The sequence below is a fragment of the Balaenoptera borealis genome (assembly GCF_965194805.1).
Source record: "Balaenoptera borealis genome assembly, chromosome: 8".
In the NCBI taxonomy this organism is placed as follows: domain Eukaryota; kingdom Metazoa; phylum Chordata; class Mammalia; order Artiodactyla; family Balaenopteridae; genus Balaenoptera; species Balaenoptera borealis.
Window position 1 is genome coordinate 23,792,470 of NC_138865.1, and position 20,211 is coordinate 23,812,680.

Here is a 20,211-nt window from a genome sequence, read left to right on the forward strand (position 1 = left end):
CTTAATAATATTTTTTCCAGAAAAAAATATAATGGAAGCAAAAAATCTCTATTCAATTGGAATTTTTAAATTTTAGTCACAAAATTAATAGAGGCACATAGTTTAAAAAGTCAAATAGCACTAAAATGTTTACTTTGAAAATTAGCTTTTCACAGAAGCTGTGGAACTTGGGCAAGTCATTTACCTGTCTGTGCTTCAGCTTCCTCCTCTGTAAAATGGGGATAATAATATGTCAGATTCACAGAGGTGCTGTGAGGATTAAATGAATTAACGCATGTGAAAGACTTGGTACAATGCCTGGCCATAGCAGGATCTTTATAGATTCAACTATTATTATTACTGTTCCCACCCTCAGAAGTAATCGTCTCGATTCCCATAAACAGTCTCTGTCTCTTTCAGAACAGAATTTTTCCTCCTACTCTCAATTAAATGTAAATCTGTTTGAGGGGAGGCACAGGATATGCATTCATATTTAGTTGAAGTTAAAATTTCAAAATTTGGAACACATCTACCTGATTCCTTTTTCTCATCCTTCTTGATAGAATATGGAATGTTTGTTTTCCTGTTTATCTAATCCAAAATATTCAAAACACTTTCAAGGTCTGTAGAGAACAGACTTGTGGTTGCCATGTGGGGGGGTGGGGGGAAGTACTGGGAGTTTGGGATTAGCAGATGCAAACTAGTACATATAGGATGGATAAACAACAAAGTGCTACCATATAGCACAGGGAACTATATTCAGTATCCTGTGATAAACTGTAATGGAAAAGAATATGAGAAAGAATGCATATATATATATATATATATGTATATATATATATATATATACATATACGCATATATATATGTGTGTGTATATATATATATATACACACACATATATATGTGTGTGTATATATATATATACATAACTGGATTACTGTGCTGTATAGCAGAAATTAACACAACATTGTAAAGTCAACTATACTTCAAAAAAATAAATTAAAACAAAAAACTCTTTCAGGGTCTGAATAATAATCATCTTTCAGAATTGAGCCTGAATTTACAGCTGGACTTACACATATATCTTTCTATCTCAAAATATATTTTATAGAGCTAAGTCATTGTCTCAGTTTTTGTCATTACTTATAAGCTTATGTTTTGATAGAGTTTATATGGAAATACCATGTGGCATAACTGCCTATTTCACACCCTAGGAGGTGGGAAGGGTATTAAGGATTCATCACCATCGACCCAGAGTCTCATCTGATTCAACTAATTGGCATTTCAGTCTCACAAGCAACATTTGAAATTTTTATTGCAAGGAACTAATGGGATGAAGAACAACACAAGTAATCAAATCAAATAAAGGCATCTGCTGGAGTGGGATCCCAGGGTCCCACCCCACAGCTTTTAATGGAGAATTTTGTTTTCATGGAAAGGCCAGAATTCCCTAGGGGTGGAGTTTCATGATCAGAAAGTAAAGAAAAACCTCTATGTATTATTAATATCAACACACAAAATAATACAACTGCATTACACATTTCTCAATTTAGAATAAGGATAGCATGTATGAACATGTTTTGGGAAGGTTACTGAAATTCTCTAAATCACTTTGATATCCTTAAGTTTCTTAAGGCATTTATCAAAACTCCACAAGAACAGAACTCTTCTTTGTTGCTTGAGTCAATAAAAATCTGACTCAACTTCTATTTTAGGTCTCAGATTTTTAATGGAGTAAACCAGGATTTCCTTCGTAATGAAACTACAAGGCCTGCACTATACTGCAATTCAGTAAACTCTGAATTATAAATGCTAAAATTCCTTTTGACAGTAAGGAGTAGCATAATTCTTTGTTGGGAGCAACATTATTGGACAATTTTTCTTAAGAAACGGAGAATTTATTAAAGCATCTTATGGGCTCACAGAATCAATAAGAGGCTGAAGGACTGGGCTTGGGAAATAAGTAGAAACCAAATACCCCTGGATCAAGGGTGGGAGTGGGTGAGGGGGCAGGACCATATTTGCCTTTTGGTTGGACCCTGCTGCCCCCTTTATTTTTGCCTGTTCAGGACCAACCAAGAGCTAACAATCCTCTTATTTTTAGTTTTTTTTGAGGAACCTCCCCTACTTCTGGGTATATAGTTAATGGAATTGAAATCAGGATCTCATTAAGATTTCTGCACTCTTACATTCACTGCAACAATATTAGTCACAATAGCCAAGATGTGGAAGCAACCTAAATGTCCATCAACAGACGAATGGATAAAAGATATGTGAGATATATATAATGGACTATTATTCAGTGTTAAAAAAGAAGGAAATCCTGCCATTTGTGACAACATGAATGGATATGGAAAAATTATGCTAAGTGAAATAAGTCAGACACAGAAGGACAAATACTACATGATACCACTTACGTGAGGAATCTAAAATCGTCAAATCACAGAAGCACAGAGTAGAATGGTGGTTGGCAGGGGCTGAGGGGAGGGGGAAAAGAGAAGGTGTTAGTTAAAGGGAACAAAGTTCCAGTTATGCAAGATGAATAAGTCCTAGAGATCTTCTGTACAGAATAGTGCCTCTGGTTAGTAACACTGTACGTGCTCTTAAAAATTTGCTAAGGGGATAGATCTTACGTTGTGTTCTTATCCCAAAATAATAATAATAATAAGAAGAAGAAGAAGAAGAAGGAGAAGAAAAAGGCTGGAAGAAAAGAACAACAACCTGCTTAACACAGAGTGCAGGTCACAGCCCCACTCTCATCTGCAGGTGAAGTGGTTTCCACAGTAGCAGGAAACACGCTGCCTCTCAATAGGAAATCACATCTGGGTTAATTCCGCAGAGTCAGGGGCGGGTGGGTGCTGGACAGTCGAAAAATAACAAGCACAGTTTCCCAGATTTACATCTATTCATGTACATGAAACAGGCTGGGACCTGGGAGCCTTTGCTGCAGTGCTGCAGTGCTTGCACCTGGACAAATGTCTCTTAGAGCAACAAAATGCAAAGAAACTATAAGGGACTAAAAATAACTGCGTGCATGCACAGTTGGGGCAAATTCTGGACAAAAGATACAGAAAGACCAAAAAAGCCCAACTGCCACTTCTGAAGAGCTAGAAGCAAAAACGGGGGTCGGGAGCAAAGGCTGGGTTCCGCGCACGCCCCCTGCACTCAACACCACCAAAGGGGTGGGCAGACCACCTAAGTCACCCCTCCGGCCCAACCCTGGGACACACCACTACCTCCCCCCCATATAAGGAACCAGCTGCCCCCACCCCCACCCCCACCCCCAGGAAGCGAGCAAGGGAACCTGTTGCTTGTTCTCGCTCCCCCTGATGCAGCAGGGGTCCCAATAAAGCTTTGCCTGAATTACTTGTCTGGTCTCTGATCAATTTCTATTGATTAAGGAGGCCAAGAACCCTGGTCAGTAACATACACACTTCAAATTCCAGAAATTGTAAGTCTTGCTGAACACAATTCTCTTTCAGATAAGGAAGGGTACCACCCACTCACCAAAGGCAGAAAACCTCAAGTCTCTGCATCCAGCCCCAATCCTAGGGTCTCTGGATGTTGTCTAATCCTCCTCTAAGATGGTCACAGGCACATCTACATCATCAGAAACCCACAGAGTAATGGTGAATGTAACCATCACTATAGTGGTCTATATAAAATGGTCTGACAAGGGAAAGGGATGGGGGAGGAAAATGAGTTATGGAGCATGGAAGGAAACATGTGTAGGCATGTGCTTCTGCATCATTCGTGATACTGTGACGTCCCTCAGCCATTCTCTGCTCCATGGTCACCTTGTTCTCAGCTAGCACCAGGCTCATTGGTGTCTTCACTTGGTGACATGATCCAGACCTTCATTTCTGAAGGAACTGAGACCTTCACAGCCCAGCCAATGTGGTGTTGTTGCCTCTTGAATTTTCATAAGATATAGATGTAGGGAGGCAGGACACAAGATCCCTTTGATCATCAGAAAGGATTTCTCCCACCCATCTTATAACACTTTTTTCCCAGCTTGCCTAGTGATCAGCAGAGCCCAGGATGCCAGGGGCAGCATCAGCTTTAATTCAGTGGAGCCACTGTTGTGCCAGCTGGTGGACGCATCCCTCCTATGGGTCAGACCATCTCTAAGTAATCAGAGTCGTCACTTAGTGACAGGAAGAAAAGGGTTTGTAAGCAGGTCATTAAATGGTTCACAAGTGAAAGTGGAAGTGGTCACAAGTTCAGAAGAATAGTCAGGTCCTATAAAACAATGTGTCATAGAAATGGTCAAGATGTATATATACACACTACAATATATAAAATAGATAACCAATAAGAACTTACAGTATAGCACAGGGAACTCTACTCAATACTCTGTAATGACCTATATGGGAATAGAATCTAAAAAAGAGTGAATACATGTATATGTATGACTGATTCACTTTGCTGTACAGCAGAAAGTAACACAACGTTGTAAATCAATTATACTCCAATAAAAATTAATTAACAAAAATAAATGATACCAATCAAAAAAAAAAGAAAAAAGAAAAAAGAAAGATGTGACCCAGGGTACTGCTTCTGCCACTGAAGAACTCTAGCTCAGCTGCCCTGGACCCATCCATATAGCTGGACAGGCCATTGCTCCTGCCTGCTGTGGTGCCCCCCTCCCCCAAGAACTCCACAACTGCAATCACAACAATAAAGTCCGACTGCTTCTTAATCTTTTCCCCACTTGTTTCACGACTCTCAGTCTTAGGTTGCAGGATCCCAATGGCTGAGCCCAAGGTTCAGGCCCTCACACTGGCTGCCAGGGGCACCAGGAAGGGGAATCTGCTCCCTTCATTCATTGTCATTCTGAATGAGTTGATACACCTAATCGTTGTATTTTCATGTCTTCCCAGAAGAAAGCTGTCAAGGAACAGCCTATTGTAAACAAATTCTATTTAGAGTATAATTGAAGAACCAAATTAAAAAAAGAATCCTAAGCTTCAGTTAAATAAATAAATAATAAACACATACATACATATGTACATACATTAAAAGAAGAAGAGAACGTAACAGTTTATCCTCCAACTGACACATGAATACATTCCTTACTCTCAGCAGGTTCATAGAAGCAAACAGGGACCCCTGAGAGACTCAGGCCCTGTGCTCTCATTTTCCTTTTTAGTGCCGATGAAACAGACTCCAAAGTGCTCACATGGTTAATTATTGGCAGAACTAGAGTGAAGATGCCACACTAAATACTGAGCTTCCTGGGAACACCATCCAAGCCTTACACATCCACCGCAAGTCACACGGTGCCTGTCACATAGTAAGCCCCAAATATTTTTTACTAAATGACCGAGTCCACACACTTTCCAATATATTAAGCTTTATGTACCTCCATTAATAAGCATTCCAGAGTTAAGGATTGAATTTTAGACTTCCATTCCCCTCATCTCCTTAATTCCATGCTAACTGAAAGATAGCACCTTGAGAACACAGGAATTCTAGACATTCTGGTGATTCAAATCATGTTGCAAAAGCAGAATTGTTGCAGGTTTTTTTCCTTCCTCAAATAATACTTGGCACAGAAAAAGCACGCGGATGCAGCACACTGCATTTTCCCCTGCCAGCAGCTCGCTCATGGAGCATCTACTCATGAAAACACAATTTTTAAAATTTATTTATTTATTTTATGGAAGTATAGTTGATTTACAATGTTGTGTTAATTTTAGGTGTACAGCAAAGTGATTCAGTTATACATACATATATATATATATATATATATATATGCACATATACATATACATATTCTTTTGCAGATTTTTTCCCATATAGGTTATTACAAAATATTGAGTGTTTTCCCTGTGCTGTACAGCAGGTCCTTATGAAAACATTTTAATACCCAGATAGATAACCACTTACAGGTATTACAAGGATACCATTCAAAGTAGGGAACAGTGAGTGACTCCTTCACATTAGGTCAGGCAGAGTTTTCTCATTTACTTTTTAAGTGGTTTTTATTGATTTTGTTTTGTTTTGTTCTGTTTTATTTTGCCTAAGAACTAGTGGGACAGAATCATTGAATGCGTAAGCTGAAAGGACTCTGGACCAGTCCTCTAATGGAACAGATGAAGAGAATTCACCCAGAGACCAAGGACCTGGCCAGCACTCCTATCCCAGGGCTTTATCACCACCACACATGGTCTCAGGGGCCACGTTCATTGAATGCCTACCACTTGGTCTGTATCATATTTGATTTTACAGAGAAATAAGTCACCTTTTCCTCCCTATTGCCGAAGGTATTCTTGTGACTTTGATAGTGAGAATGCATTTAAGAAACATTTTTAAAGCACATCTTTCCAAATGCGAATATGAATATGTGGATGTTTTTGGTCTTGTACATTCAATAATATGAAACTACAGTGACTGAAAGAGTATAACTAAAGTAGGAAAGAACACTCTCTTTTCTCCCTAAAAATGTGTCAGAATCATTGTGCTTATAAAAGCCTGGAATCACAAAAGTCATTGATGAAAAATATGATTGGGATAGCTCCAATTAGATACTTTCTAAAATAGTTTTCTTTCCTCTTTCTCAAGTATTTTAAGCTACAGAGAAGCTCCTTAACTGTAATAGGGTTCATTGAAGAGCTCTGACTCTTCAGAGCTGAGCAGAGCCCAGGCTGCCCTCAAGTGCATGTGTGGGAGAGATGCTCTCAGTTCAAGGCAGGCTCTCTGTGCCCTGAAATCTGGCTAAAGCTGCACAGTGCTACGAAGACAACTTGTGAGGAAAGAGCGGGGAGTGTGCAGGAAAGCAACAGAGCCTGGCTCTCAGGGAAGATCACGGTACAGGGGCCAAATAGTCTGGGTTGGGCCTGGTCCCCAGTCCCCAGCAAACTTGGAAACACCACGAAATCACTTCAGAGTCTCTCAAACAATATGTCACTGTGAAGTCTTTAAATTCTATACCAGCTCTGTAACTCTTTATTTTCATCGCTTAATCCACGGGTCCCCAACCCACTGTGCGAGGCCTGTTAGGAACCAGGGGGCACAGCAGGAGGTGAACAGTGGGTGAGAGAGAGAGAGAGAAGCTTCATCTGTTGCTCCACACTGCTTGCATTACCACCTGAATCACGCCCGCCACTGTAGCTCACATTACTGCCTAAACCATCCCCCCTGCTTCCGTGGAAAAAACTGTCTTCCACGAAACTGGTCCCTGGTGCCAAAAAAGCTGGGGACCGCTGGAATCGGTTTGTCACAATTTACCATGTAGCCTCTTGTAATTCTCATTAGGTTTCAGCAGCTTTGGACTTGTCACTTACCTTGACATCGGAGCTCTACAAAATTGTCTAAATTAATGAAAAATTCCATAGAGCATGATATCACGTATCTTAAGAGACTGCCTTTCTGTTCATGTTATTCATTGGTTACTAGACTTATCTACCTGTGGTTAACCTATCTCAAAAGTTAGCAAATATTATTCAGCAGAAACGAATGTTTCTAATACAGTGTGTCAAAAATTACATTAAATTTTCCCCAAGATATAGTCCCTAATACAATTTTTGCTTCTCTTATTATGTTACAAATGATAAAATGACTGCCTGAAAGTTGAAGTTGTCTTGAAGAGTTTAGCACCCTCAAAAAAACACTTCTATATAGACTTTTTCTTATTTGAACACATTACTTTTTTTAATGATTTCTTCTGAAATAATTATAAACTGACAGGAAGTTGCAAAAATAGGACAGTAAAGACCCAAGTAATCTTCATCCGGTTTTCCTAATTGGTTACATTTTATGTAACAATAGGATACTATCAAAGCTGGGAAATTGACATTGCTACAAGGTATATGTGTGCCACATTATCACATGTGTTGCCACCACCAAGATCAAGATACATAACTGTTCCATCACCACAAAGATCTCCCTCCTGTTACCCCGATATATAGTCACACTTACCTTCCTCCCACCCTGGCCCCCATGCACCATCCCTAAAACTTGGCAACCACTTATCTGTCTCCTTCTTTGTCATCTTGAGAATGCTATATAAATGTATTCATATAATATGTGACCTTCAAACACCAACCTCAAATGTTGGCTTTTTTCACCCAGCATGTTTTTTGAGATCCATCCAAGTACTTGCATGTATCAGTAGTTAATCCTTTTTACTGTTAAGTAGTGTTTCATAGTATTAATGTACCACGGTTTGTTTAACCATTCACTTATTCTAGAACATTTTTATTGTTTCTAGTTTGGGACTATTACAAACAAAGCTGCTAGAAACAATCATGTAGAGATATTTGCATGGACATAAAATTTAATTTCTCTGGGATGAACGTATATGATACTTTTGAACATTTTTGGAAAACCAGTGTATATAATTATGTTGTTCTGTTGCTTCTTATGTCACTGAAAGAAAAGGATGAACTTGGTGATTTGAACTCCCAGCTCAAGTGCCACATAAATGACCATGTGCCCTGAAGGAGACCACTGTCTCCTGTAGCTACAGGGCTGGAAATCAAGCACAGAACCTCATCGTGCAACTGGTTGAATTACAATGCAAGTTGAACTCCCAGTTTTGAAGGGCATCTACTGTTGAATCAATGTGAGGGCATTGATTGGGAAAGAACTGGATCTTATAAGTTGGGATGGGGACCCGTGGGAAGATCCTGATGAAGCTGGGGATATTGAGCCCCTAAATTGTGATGAATCTTTTATTACCAGTGGTATTGGCCTCCCCGGCCCCAGCAGAGATGGCTTCCTCAACCCCAGTGGAAGCGGCCTCTCTACATACAGGGTATCAGCCTTTCCAGCTCCTTCTGAGGGGATTAACCCTGCATTGCCTGAGGAAAGGGTCATAGCCTCCCCTGACGCAATTGTCATGTAACATAATTATTAGTCTCCTCAGGACCCACCCCTACCACCCCACCTTACTTCTGGACCTTTAACTAGACTCAAGCTCAGCAGGTCCCTAAAGGTGGGATACAATCTGTGACTCATGAGGAAGTGCATTACATTCCAAAATAATGACTTCCATTTTCTAAGTTACACAGACAAAATCTTGGGAAATGTGTGGGAATAAGTACTAAAGGTGTGGGAAAATGGAAGAAGGAATTCCTTATAAGGTTGAATGAGGCTGAATGTATGGGCTCACTAAATAGGGCTTCTGCATTTACTGTTGCAGCTTGAGGAATTAGAAAGGGCTCTAGCAGTTTTGTTGGTTGGTTGGCTGAAACATAGGCCAAAAGTTGGCCCCCCATGAGTACCCTGGAAATGCTGGACTTGCCTCAGTTTAAGCTAGAGAAGAACTTCAGAGGCTTAGGGATAGAGGAATGTTAGAGTAGATTTGTCACTTAAAACCTGCTCACCTGACTGGGGGGTTCCAGAAGTTTTACCTTCCATCAATACTGTGAGGAATAAATCTATGAGAGGATCCCCAATATCCTTTGTGGACAAAGAATGTCACCTGCCATACCAGTAAACAAAGGATCTTGCAGCCGCCAAGCCACCAGTCACTGCAGCCACCCCTGATAGTGCACCCTGAGGGGATTTAAGATGTAGAAAAACAGGATACTGGCCCTAGATAGTTTAGGTGCATATCAAAGGAATAATTTTATTAAGCCCAGATTCTTACATCTTCCCATACATAGAAAAGTGTTAAAATCGTTAACTTGAGATGTCTGGTTTTCCTTTAATTAGCAGGAAAGTTTTGATGTTTGATTACTTGGGTTTTTTTGGCAAAACTCCTATATATTCTGTTTCTCTTTGGAACTGTCCCCAGAGCTATCTGAGAGGCTGTATCCCAGGCTTAAGTCCTCAGTTAGGTTCCAAATGCAACATAATTTTCAACTTTTAAGTTGTGCATTTTTTTTCAGTTGACACCTTGAATACTCTATGGTTGCTTTCTCTGTAGATCAGACCTCACAGTGGGAAATGCAGTCACTGCATTGGGAAACCTAAATGCAAAGAGGGTAATTGAATCCTGAGGTGGTAGGGGCCAAGTGACAATATTCAACCACTGAAGGCAAAGTGGACATGGTTACCTTAATGTACAGCAGAGTCAAAGCAGCAATCAGAATAGTCTGACTCATGCTGACTTATGGTGTTGATTAATTGATCATGGTGTTCCTAGAAGTGAAATAGATAGGAAGCCTACTAAATTTGTACTTATCTGTATAAGCAGAAAAGTTCTAGGTCAAGTGAATAAAAGTCGAACCTAAATCATAAAAACAGAGTCACATCCCTTCAATACATTCCTAGACATGAGCCAGTTTATGGATCCCGAACCCCTGGAATGAAGGAGAGGCTGGGCCCCATTGAGGAAGGACCCCAGTGCACTCTGAAAGTTTATACTGTCAATTCTTGCCCCAGCCTTCCCCAGAATGATGTTTGGCATTTTACCAGAGTAACTGTGCATTGGGGAAAAGGAAATTATTAGACCTTTTGGGGAACAACGGACTCTGGCTTTGAAATGATACTAATTCCAAGAGACCTAAAACATTGCAGGGGCCCAAAAGTCAGAGTAGAGGTTATGGAAGTCAAGCGACTAATGGAGTTTTAGCTCAGTTCTGTCTCACCATGGGCCCAATGGTTCTCCAAACCAATCATGTGGTTATTTCTCCAGTTCTGGAATGTATACTTGGTATAGACATATTTAGCAGCTGGCAGATTCTCCACATTTGTTCCCTGACCTGTGGAGGGAGGGTTATTATGATGGGAAAGACGAAGTAAAAGCCAGGAGAACTGCCTCTACCTAGGAAAACAATAAATAAAATTTAATACCACATTCATGGAGGGACTGCAGAGTTTACGGCCAGCATCAAGGACTTGAAGGAGGCAGGGGTGGTGATTCCTACAACATCCTATCTGGCCTGTGCAGAAGAGAGATGGATCTTGAGAATGACAGTAGATTATCATAACCTTAACCAGGTGGTGACTCCAATTGTAGCTGTTGTTGCAGATGTGGTTTCATTGCTTGAGAAAGTTAACACTCACCCTGGTAAATGGTATGTAAGTATATGTATTTGGTCTGGAAAATGCCTTTTTATCCATCCCTGTCCATTAGGCCCACCAGAAGCAGATTGCTTTCAGCTGGCAAGGCCAGTAATACACCTTCACTGTCCTACCTCATGAGTATATCAACTTTCCAGCCTGATGCCATTATTTAGTTTGCTAGAAAATACACCTGACTCTCCCTTCCATAAGATATCACACTGGTCTATTACATTGCTGACACTATGCTGGTTGGATCTAGTGAACGAGCAGTAGCAACTACTCTAGATTTGTTGGTAAGGTATTTATGTGTCAGAGGACAGAAAATAGATAAGACAAAATGCCATGGCCTCCTACATCAGTGAGATTTCTAGGGGCCCAGTGGTATGAGCCATGTCAAGGTATCCCTTCTAAGGTGAAGGATAAGTTGTCGTCTCTGACACCTCCTACAACCAAAGCACAGGCACAGCTCTTAGTGATTTCTTTGGGTTTTGGAGGCAACATATTCCTCATCTGGATGTGCTACTCCAGACTTTTTAATGAAGTGACTCCAAAAGCTGCTAGTTTAGGCTGGAACCCAGAACAAGAGAAGGCTGTGTAACAGGTCCAGGCTGCAGTGCAAGCTGCTTTGCCACTTGGGCCATAAGATCCAGAAGACACAACGGTTTTGACGTGTCTGTGGCAAATAAGGATGCTGTCTGGAGCCTCTTGAAGGCCCGCATAGGTGAATCAAAGCACAGGCCTTAAGAACTGTGGAGCAAGGCCCTTCCATCATTTTGGTAACTAGTCTCCTTTTGAGAAACAAGAGGTCTGCTACTGAACTTTGTAGAGACTGAACACTTAACCTTGGGCCATCAAGTTACCATGTGACCTGAGCTGCCCAGCATGAACTAAGTGGAATCTTAACCACCAAGCCATAACAGAGGCCATGCACAGCAGCACTCCATCGTCAAATGGATATGGTATATATGTGATCAGGCCAGAGCAGGTCTTGAAGGCACAAGTAAGTTCCATGAAGAAGGAGCTCAAAGGCCCACAGTCCTCACTTCTGCTACACTACCTTTTCTCTCCCAGCCTGCACCTATGACGTCAAGGGGACTTCCCTACTATTAATTGACGGAGGGAGACTCAGGCAGGCCTGGTTTACAAATGGTTCTGCACAATATGCAGGCACTACCCAAAAGTGGATAGCTACTGCCCTCAGCCCCTCTCTGAGACATCTCTGAAGGAGAGTGGTGAAGAGAAATCCTCCCAGTGGGCAGAACTTGAGGCCATGCACCTGGCTGAGGGAGAAACACTTGGAAGGAGAAATGGTCAGACACGCTGGGTGGTCAGGAATTGAAAAAAGCGTGACTGGAAAGTTGGTCATAAACAAAATTGGGGAAGAGGTATGTGAACAGATTTCTCTGAATAGTTGAAAAACATGAAGATATTTGTGTCTCATGTGAATGCTCATCATCAAAGGGTGATCTCAGCAGAGGAGGATTTTAATTCTCAAGTAGATAGGATGACCTGTTCTGTGCAGACCAGTCAGCCTCTTTCCCCAGCCACCCCTGTCATTGCCCAATGGGCTCATCAACAAAGTGGCCATGGTGACAGGGACGCAGGTTATGCATGGGCTCAGCAATATCGACTTCCACTCATCAAGGCTGACCTGGCTACAGCCACTACTGAATTCCCAATCAAAAAGAATCAACCAGCAGCAGAGACCAACAGTGGGCCCTCAATATGGTGTTATTCCCCGGGTGATCAGCCAGCTAGTCAGTGGCAGACTGATGACACTGGACAGCTTTCATTGTGCAAGGGGCAGTATTTTGTTCTTATTGGAATAGACGTTTGCTCTGGGTACAGATTTGCCTTTCCTGCATACATCACTTCTGCGTAACTACCATCCATGATCTTACAGAATGACTTATCATTGTCATGGGATTCTGCAAGCATTGCTCAAGATCAAGGAATACATTTCACAGCAGATGAAGTGAGGCAATGGGCCCTTGGAATTCACTAGTCTTACCTGAAGCAGCAGGCTGGATAGAATGGTGGAATGGCCTTCTGAAGACTCAGTTACAGGGCTGGCTATGTGACAATACCTCTGCTTGTCCCAGGGCAAGGTTCTCCAGAGGGTTGTATATGCTCTGAATTGGAGTCCAATATATGGTCCTCTTTCTTCCATAGCCAGGATTCTCGGGTCCAGGAATTTTAAGGGACAAAAATGAGAAGAGTTATTTTCAACTCTTCAGTATTATCCCTAGTGACCCACTATCAAATTTTTGCTTTTTGTTCCTGTGACCTTATGCTCTGCTGGTCTGAGTTCCAAAGGGGAAAATGCTTCTACCAGGAGACACAGCAATGATTCCAAAGAACTGGGAGTTAAGACTAACACCCAGCTACCTTGGGCTCCTCATGCCTCTGAATCAACAGACAAAGAAGGAAAGGAAAGTGTTTGTTGATACAAGGATACTACTTGCGGACTACTCTTCCACACGGAAGTAAGGAAAAGTGTATCTGGATATAGTAGATCGCTTAAGGCATCCCTTAGTATTACCATGTTCTTTGATTAAGCTCAGTGGAAAACTACAACAACCCAGTCTAGGCAGGGCTACTAATGACCCAGACTATTCAAGAAGGAAGGATTTGGTCACCCACCAGGGAAGAACCACGATCTGCTGAGGTGCTTGCTGAAGATAGAAAGAATACAGAATGGGTATAAGAAAGTAGTTACAAAGACCAGCTATAACTGACCACTTACAGAAACCAGGACTGTAATTGTCATGAGTACACCATTTTTTTTTTGCTATGAATATATTTGTGTTAAGTGTCTATTTGTTTTTTCTCTCTCATATTCCCTTATTATGTAACATGAGTTGTATTGATTTTATATCATAATATGTAAGTACTCTTAATTTTACATTATAGTACTTTAAGTTATATCACAAGGATTTACCTCCTCTTCTGGGGATAGGGTTAGTGTATTTTGATTGGACTCAGAATTGTTGTATCATATTAAGTGGAATTAAGACCTTGTTATTGTCTTATTTGGGGATTAAGTAAGATTTGAGGAGATGCATATGGGTGTCATGTTGACACAGGGTCGACTTGTGATGATTACTTTCATGTGTCAACTTAACTGGCTATGGGGGACCCAGATTAACAATTATTTCTGGGTATATTTTGTGAGGGAATTTCCAGGTGAAATTAGCATTGAAATTGGTGGACTCAGTAAAGTTGATTGCCCCCCCCCAATGTGGGTGGACATCATCCAGTCTGTTGAGGGCTTGAATAGAACAAGAGCTGGGGGAAGGAAGAATTTGCCCCTTTTTCCTGCCTCATGGTGTGAGGTGAGATACTTCATCTTCTCCTGACCTCAGACTGGAATTTATATCACCACCTCCCCTGGTTCTCAGGCCATTGGACTAGGATTGAATTATATCACTAGCTTTCTGGGGTCTCCAGCTTACAGATGGCAGACTGTGGGATTTCTCAGCTTCCATTATCATAAGAGCTAATTCCCTGTTACAAACACATGCATGTATTCTATAGGTTCTGCTTCTTTGGAGAATTCTGACTAATACAACATGTATCCACCATTGTAATATCACACAGAATACTTTTACTGACCTAAGAATCCCCTGTGTTCCACCTATGCAACCTACTCTTCCCTTCCTCCTCCCAAACCCCCAACAACCACTGATCTTTTTACGGTCTCCATAGCTTTGCCTTCTAAAATATCATATAGTTAAGAATTATACAGTACGTAGCCCTTTCAGATTGGTTTATTTCACCTAGTAATATGCATTTAAGTTCCTCCATGTCTTTTCATGGGTAGTTTATTTCCTTTTATTGCTGAATAATATTCCATTGTATGAATGTGGAACAGGTTTTTGTTTGTTTGTTTGTTTGTTTTTAATCCATCCATCTATGGAAGGGCACCTTGGTTGCCTCTAATTTTTGGCAATTATGAACAAAGCTGCCACAATCATTCATGTGCAGGCTTTTGTATGGACGTAAATTTTCAGCTCTTTGGGGTATATACCAAAGAGCTTGATTGCTGCATTTTATGGTAAATGTATATTTACTCTTTTATTAAACTGCCAAACTGTCTTCCAAAGAGTCTGTACCATTTTGCATTCCCTACAGCGATCATGAGAGTTCCTATTGCTCTGCATCCTCACCAGCATTTGGTGTTGTCAGTGTTCTGAATTTTTGTCCTCTTCATAGCTGCATAGTGGTTTCTCATTGTTGTTTTAATTTGCAGTTCGCCAAACACATAAGGTGTTGAGCATCTTTTCATATGCCTATTTGATATTTTATATCTTCTTTACTGAGGTGTCAGTTTAGATTTTTTGTCCACTTTTAATCAGGTTGTCCTCTTTTTTTAGTGGTAAGCAGTAAGTGTTCTTTGTATATTTTCATACCAATCCTTTATCTGATTTGTCTTTTACAAATTTTTTCTCCCCATCTATGACTTGACTTCCCATTCTCTTGATATTCATATCTTTTTAAAGTTTTTTTTCTTTTCTTTGTGTGTTTATTTTGAATAATGTATATTGCTTTTTGTTCAGTTAACTAATTCTTTTCTGCAATGTCTAATCTACTGTTAATTCTATCCAATGTACTTTTAATCTCAGCTATTTTAGTTTTAATCTCTAAAACTTTGATTTGCTTTTTAAAAAATACCTTCCTTTACATGTCCAATCCCTCCTGTAGCTTCTTGAAAATATGAAATATAATTATAATATCTACTTTAGTTTTGTTGTCTACTAATGCTTTAATTTTTCTATTTCTGGGTCAGTTTTAATTAGGCTTTTTTTTCCCTTCATTGTGGTTCTATATTCCTGCTTCTTGATATACCTGGTAATTTTTTTATTGGATGACAGTCACTGTAGATTTTCCTTTTCTGGTGCTAAATATTTTAGTATTTCTGTACATATTCTTGAACTTTGTTCTGGGATACAGTTAAATTACTTAAAAATAATTTTATCCTTCTGAGTCTTGCTTTTAAGCTTTTTAGGTGGAACCCAAGTAATGTTTAGACCATGTTAAGTTTTTCCCCACATTTCCGGATTGAAAACTATTCTGAATACTCATGTATTAAACAGTTTTCCATTCTAGCTGGGAAGACCAGGCTTTCTTTTTTTTTTTTCCCTTTGTGAGTGTTAAGAACTTGTTCCTTCTGATACATCCAGGTGGTTCTTTCCCTGCCATGAGTAGTGTTCTTACATGCATATGCCCATCTGTACTCATAGGCCTCTGTAACCTAGTTTCCATTCACCTATCCTGCTTCTCATCCCTTCATTCACTCTTCCATATTCACAGTGGGGCTTGTTTAATTTCTAGAACAAGCCTGGCTCTTTGCACACAATTTTTATTGCTTCTGCTTAGAATGTGCTTCCTCAGCCTGGCTTGACTGGCTCCAAAATGGCATTCAACTCTGAACAGGAATATCACCTTTTCTTATGCAAGTAAGGTTCCCCAATTTTCTCTCAAACACTGTTTCTTGCCTTCAAATCATTTTGAGATTCAAAAAAACTTGTTCATGTGTTTTTTAAAATTTTGCTTTCCTAGGCTATCTTACCCAGGAGTTGATAACTACATGGGGACAGAAATTCTAGAAAAGAGATAATTTAATGATGAGCTTTCTTTATTCGTCATATTTTATACTGTTAGAAGAATGAGGCTAGCAACTGAATTCTGTCCCCCCAAAATTCATATATTCAAGCTCTAACAAAGTGATGGTATTTGGAGATGAGGCCTTTGGCAGGTAATTAGATTAAATGATGTCATGAGGATTAGGCTCTATTAGTGCCCCTTTAAGAGGAAACCAGAGAGATTTTTCTGTCTCTCTCCACCATGTGAGGACACAGTGAAAAGACAGTTGTCTGCAAGTCAGGAAGAGAGCCCTCACCAGGCACTGAATTGGCCAGCACCGTGATCTTAGACTTCCAAGCCTCTAGAACTGTGAGTTGTTAAAGTCACCAAGCCTATAGTATTATGTTATGGCAGCTTGAGCTATAAGAGTACTAAATGGAAGAGACATGGAGGAACCCTAAACACATATTGCTAAATGAAAGAGGCCAAACTGAAATGGATACATACTGTATGATTTCAGCTATATGACATCCTGGAAAAGGTAGGGCACTTAAACTATTCTGTATGATACTGTAATGGTCAATGCTTGTCATACATTTGTCAAAACCCATAGGATATGCAACAGAGTAAACTGTAATGTAAACTATGGATATTAGTTAATAGGAATGTATGAACTTTGGCTCATCAATTGTAAAAAATGCCCCACACTAATGCAAGACGTTAATAATAGGGGAAACTTTGGTTTGGGGAATAGATGTGAGGGGGTGTATGGGAACTCTATACTCTGCTCAAATTCTCTTTAAACTTAAAACTACTCTAAATATAGTCTACCAATTTATTTAAACAAAATAAATCTAAGTTGCCTCATCATCATATTGTGAGGTTATTACCATCTTACAGTTTTTCTATTTGACCTACTTCTTTAATGTTCATTTCTATCTTCTTTTATCCTTGTAAAAAATATATCAAATGTTTTGTACTATTTCACCTCCCAGCCTATTATCTTTTTAGTTATATGTCTTTCACAAACTTTTATTGGAAACTACATTAGATATCCTTGACTTATTACACTCTATGCCCATTACTATTTTCACCACCTCCCTAGTAATGCTTGAACCTTGGCTATGACCCATTGTCACCTCTGGACAAATAGTTTCTGCTCTATTTTCTGTCTTCTGTCCTTCTGGGCCACTTCTATCTACCATAATTACCCAAAGAACTGACTTTACAGATTCTATATGCCAGTGTGTAAGACTTGCAGTGTTTTAAGAAGTATCCCAACTTCATGATGATGATTTGGGGTCATTACCAAAGCACTCGGGATCATACATACTATCTTAAGGTAGTTTTATAGGACAACGCACATTGGTATTTTCCTCCTATTAACAGAGTAGGAAACTGTGGGTTGATTTGCAGCTATTTTGATTAAGAAAGCAGGATATGAACTCTGCTTCTTTGCTGGGGTACTTGGCACTGCTCCTTCTCTTGCTGGGACATATTTTGCGCCTTTACAGCCTGGCATCTAAGCGTCCTGATCAGACTAATGTTTGGCTTTATTGGATACGTTGACCAGTCTGATTGCTATTCTGGTACATACAGGGTACTTGGTAATGGTTGCTCACCTCTGAACCTCAGCTTCATCACCTGCAACGTGCAACTAATAGCACATCCGCTTTGTGGGGTTTTTATGGATTTGGCAAGCGTCATAGTGCCTGGCACGTGCTAGAGACTCAGGTGATGCAGTAATTATCCAAATTTCCATTTTCAGTGGATCCTTCCCACCTGGAGAAGGTGACTCACGACCTTGGGAGAGGAAGAGCAGGACAAACAGCAAGGGCAGCAAGGGCCAAGGCAAGGAGGTGAGAACTGACATGCAGGGGGGCCTCATGCTGGTATCACCAGAGGGCCCAGAGTGAGCCAGGATGTGGGGAGAGACTGGCCGGTCAGTAAGACTAGGCCAAGAAGGGCCGTGTGAGGGGGCTTAGCTTTTACCTTGTGGTAGAGGCCATCCAAAGGAGAAAGTGGAAGATGGGTAGGTATAGACTTCTCCCTTAGGAATTGTCCTCGGGGTCTGTTTATCTCCTGGCAGGGTCCGTTCAATGAGTTGGCCCCTCCAGCACATTCTAGAGAGGACTGGCCATGTCTGACCCTCTGGAGATACAGCCCTGACCTCCTGGCCACCTCACTGAGGAGAGGGCTCATGGGGGAATCAGCCTCACTCTGCATCTGTCCACCAGTCCTGCACCCTGGACTCCAGGACCACTCACTTGCAAGAGACACATCCAGCTGCCAGAGGAAGTGACATTTCCTGACTCATCTGGCTAAGAATGAGCAGAGTATTGCTGACCATTGCAGGGGAGTAGCTGCCACAGAAGATCAGGATGGGTACAAGCCATAGAAGGTCAGAAGGAACAAAGGTCAGTCCACGTGGGAGTTCACATGGGCGCCTCACAGTCACCAACATGCCCTCGAGTTTCCCTTCCAGCCCAACACACACTCCACCTGCCCACAGTCGCCTGTGCCACCATCACACAGCCCCACAGAGCTCCAAACATCCTCAAACACACAAACTCCCTACCTGTAAGAAGATGCCTGTGTGCCCAGAACCCTCCTGCTCCAATATACATGCACTACAAACCCCAATAAAATCACAGCCCCAGTCTTGAATACAAAAACACACCCCCAACGGCCCCCGATAATCAAACACCTAAATCCTCATATCCCACAAAAATCCACCCAACCCCATATAACCCCCCAATGCAAACACACAAACCCTTCAACAATAGCCAAATACATTCAAACCAAACTCACATACTTCTTAATATAAGACACAACCCCCCAAATCCAAATATAACACATACAGTCCCCCCACAGCTGTGAACATCCACGTATGTACAATGCCTCAGAAGCTGAGACAAACACAAAATACCATCAGAGAGACACAATGTTTCCAACCTTCTCCTAAATACTCCCCCCACAACACATGATGAACTCACACCCCCAATACAAACATACACCCATCTCCCTCTTGAGATACTATAAACAGCCTCTGTCACATCCCCTGATTATACACACACAGCTAGCAACCCCAATTTACACTGACAACCCCAGTCTCTGCAAATTCCTCCACACCAAAAATACACTCCCTAAACTCTTACCCTACAGGATAAGCATATGTATAACCCCTATACTCTGAATACACACAGATCCAACACACAAAACATTAAAATGCATACCCCTACCTCTTCTCAAATGCCTGCACACTGAGCCTCAAAACACCCAGAACCAGCCCCACCACCCAGCCGCACCGTGCTACACCAACCGTACACTCATAAAGGCACTCAGGCCCCTCATCTCTCCCCAGATCACACATACACAGTCTCTACACAGCTTTACTATTACCCCAAACCATCCTATACCCCAAACATACATCCATGAGCTCCCCACACAGCCCTAACCCATGACAGAGGCAGCTCTACCAGGGGCATCATGGCACCCCGAGCAGGCAAATGCCGCTGAGGTAAGTGCCTCCTATGTTGCTGCAATTCTTGCTGCTGTTGCAAATCATCCCTTGACCCCACCGAGGCTGACTGGGACACCCTAAACGGGAAGTGGCAGCATATGAGTCAGGGAAGAGGAAAACTCCCTCCCAGGTATTCCCTGTCACCATCCACTGCACCAAAA

The 20,211-nt window shown here is 41.2% G+C and overlaps 1 protein-coding gene across 6 annotated transcripts in view; it reads right to left on the reverse strand.

The window, feature by feature from the left end:
* The window catches only part of LOC309633719 (contactin-associated protein-like 3), a 257,758-nt gene that overhangs the window by 220,419 nt on the left and 17,128 nt on the right, over nucleotides 1-20,211 (reverse strand). For 2 of the 6 annotated variants that reach the window (XM_082402936.1, XM_082402937.1), the window contains one exon: nucleotides 2,400-2,459. The exons of 2 other annotated variants lie outside the window; for them this stretch is intronic. In XM_082402936.1, the coding sequence (XP_082259062.1) occupies nucleotides 2,400-2,459 (60 nt within the window). Of the gene's footprint in view, nucleotides 1-184; nucleotides 204-2,399; nucleotides 2,460-12,952; nucleotides 13,129-20,211 lie in introns of those variants that run through there. 2 more of the 6 variants (XM_082402932.1, XM_082402935.1) reach the window with 2 other exon arrangements.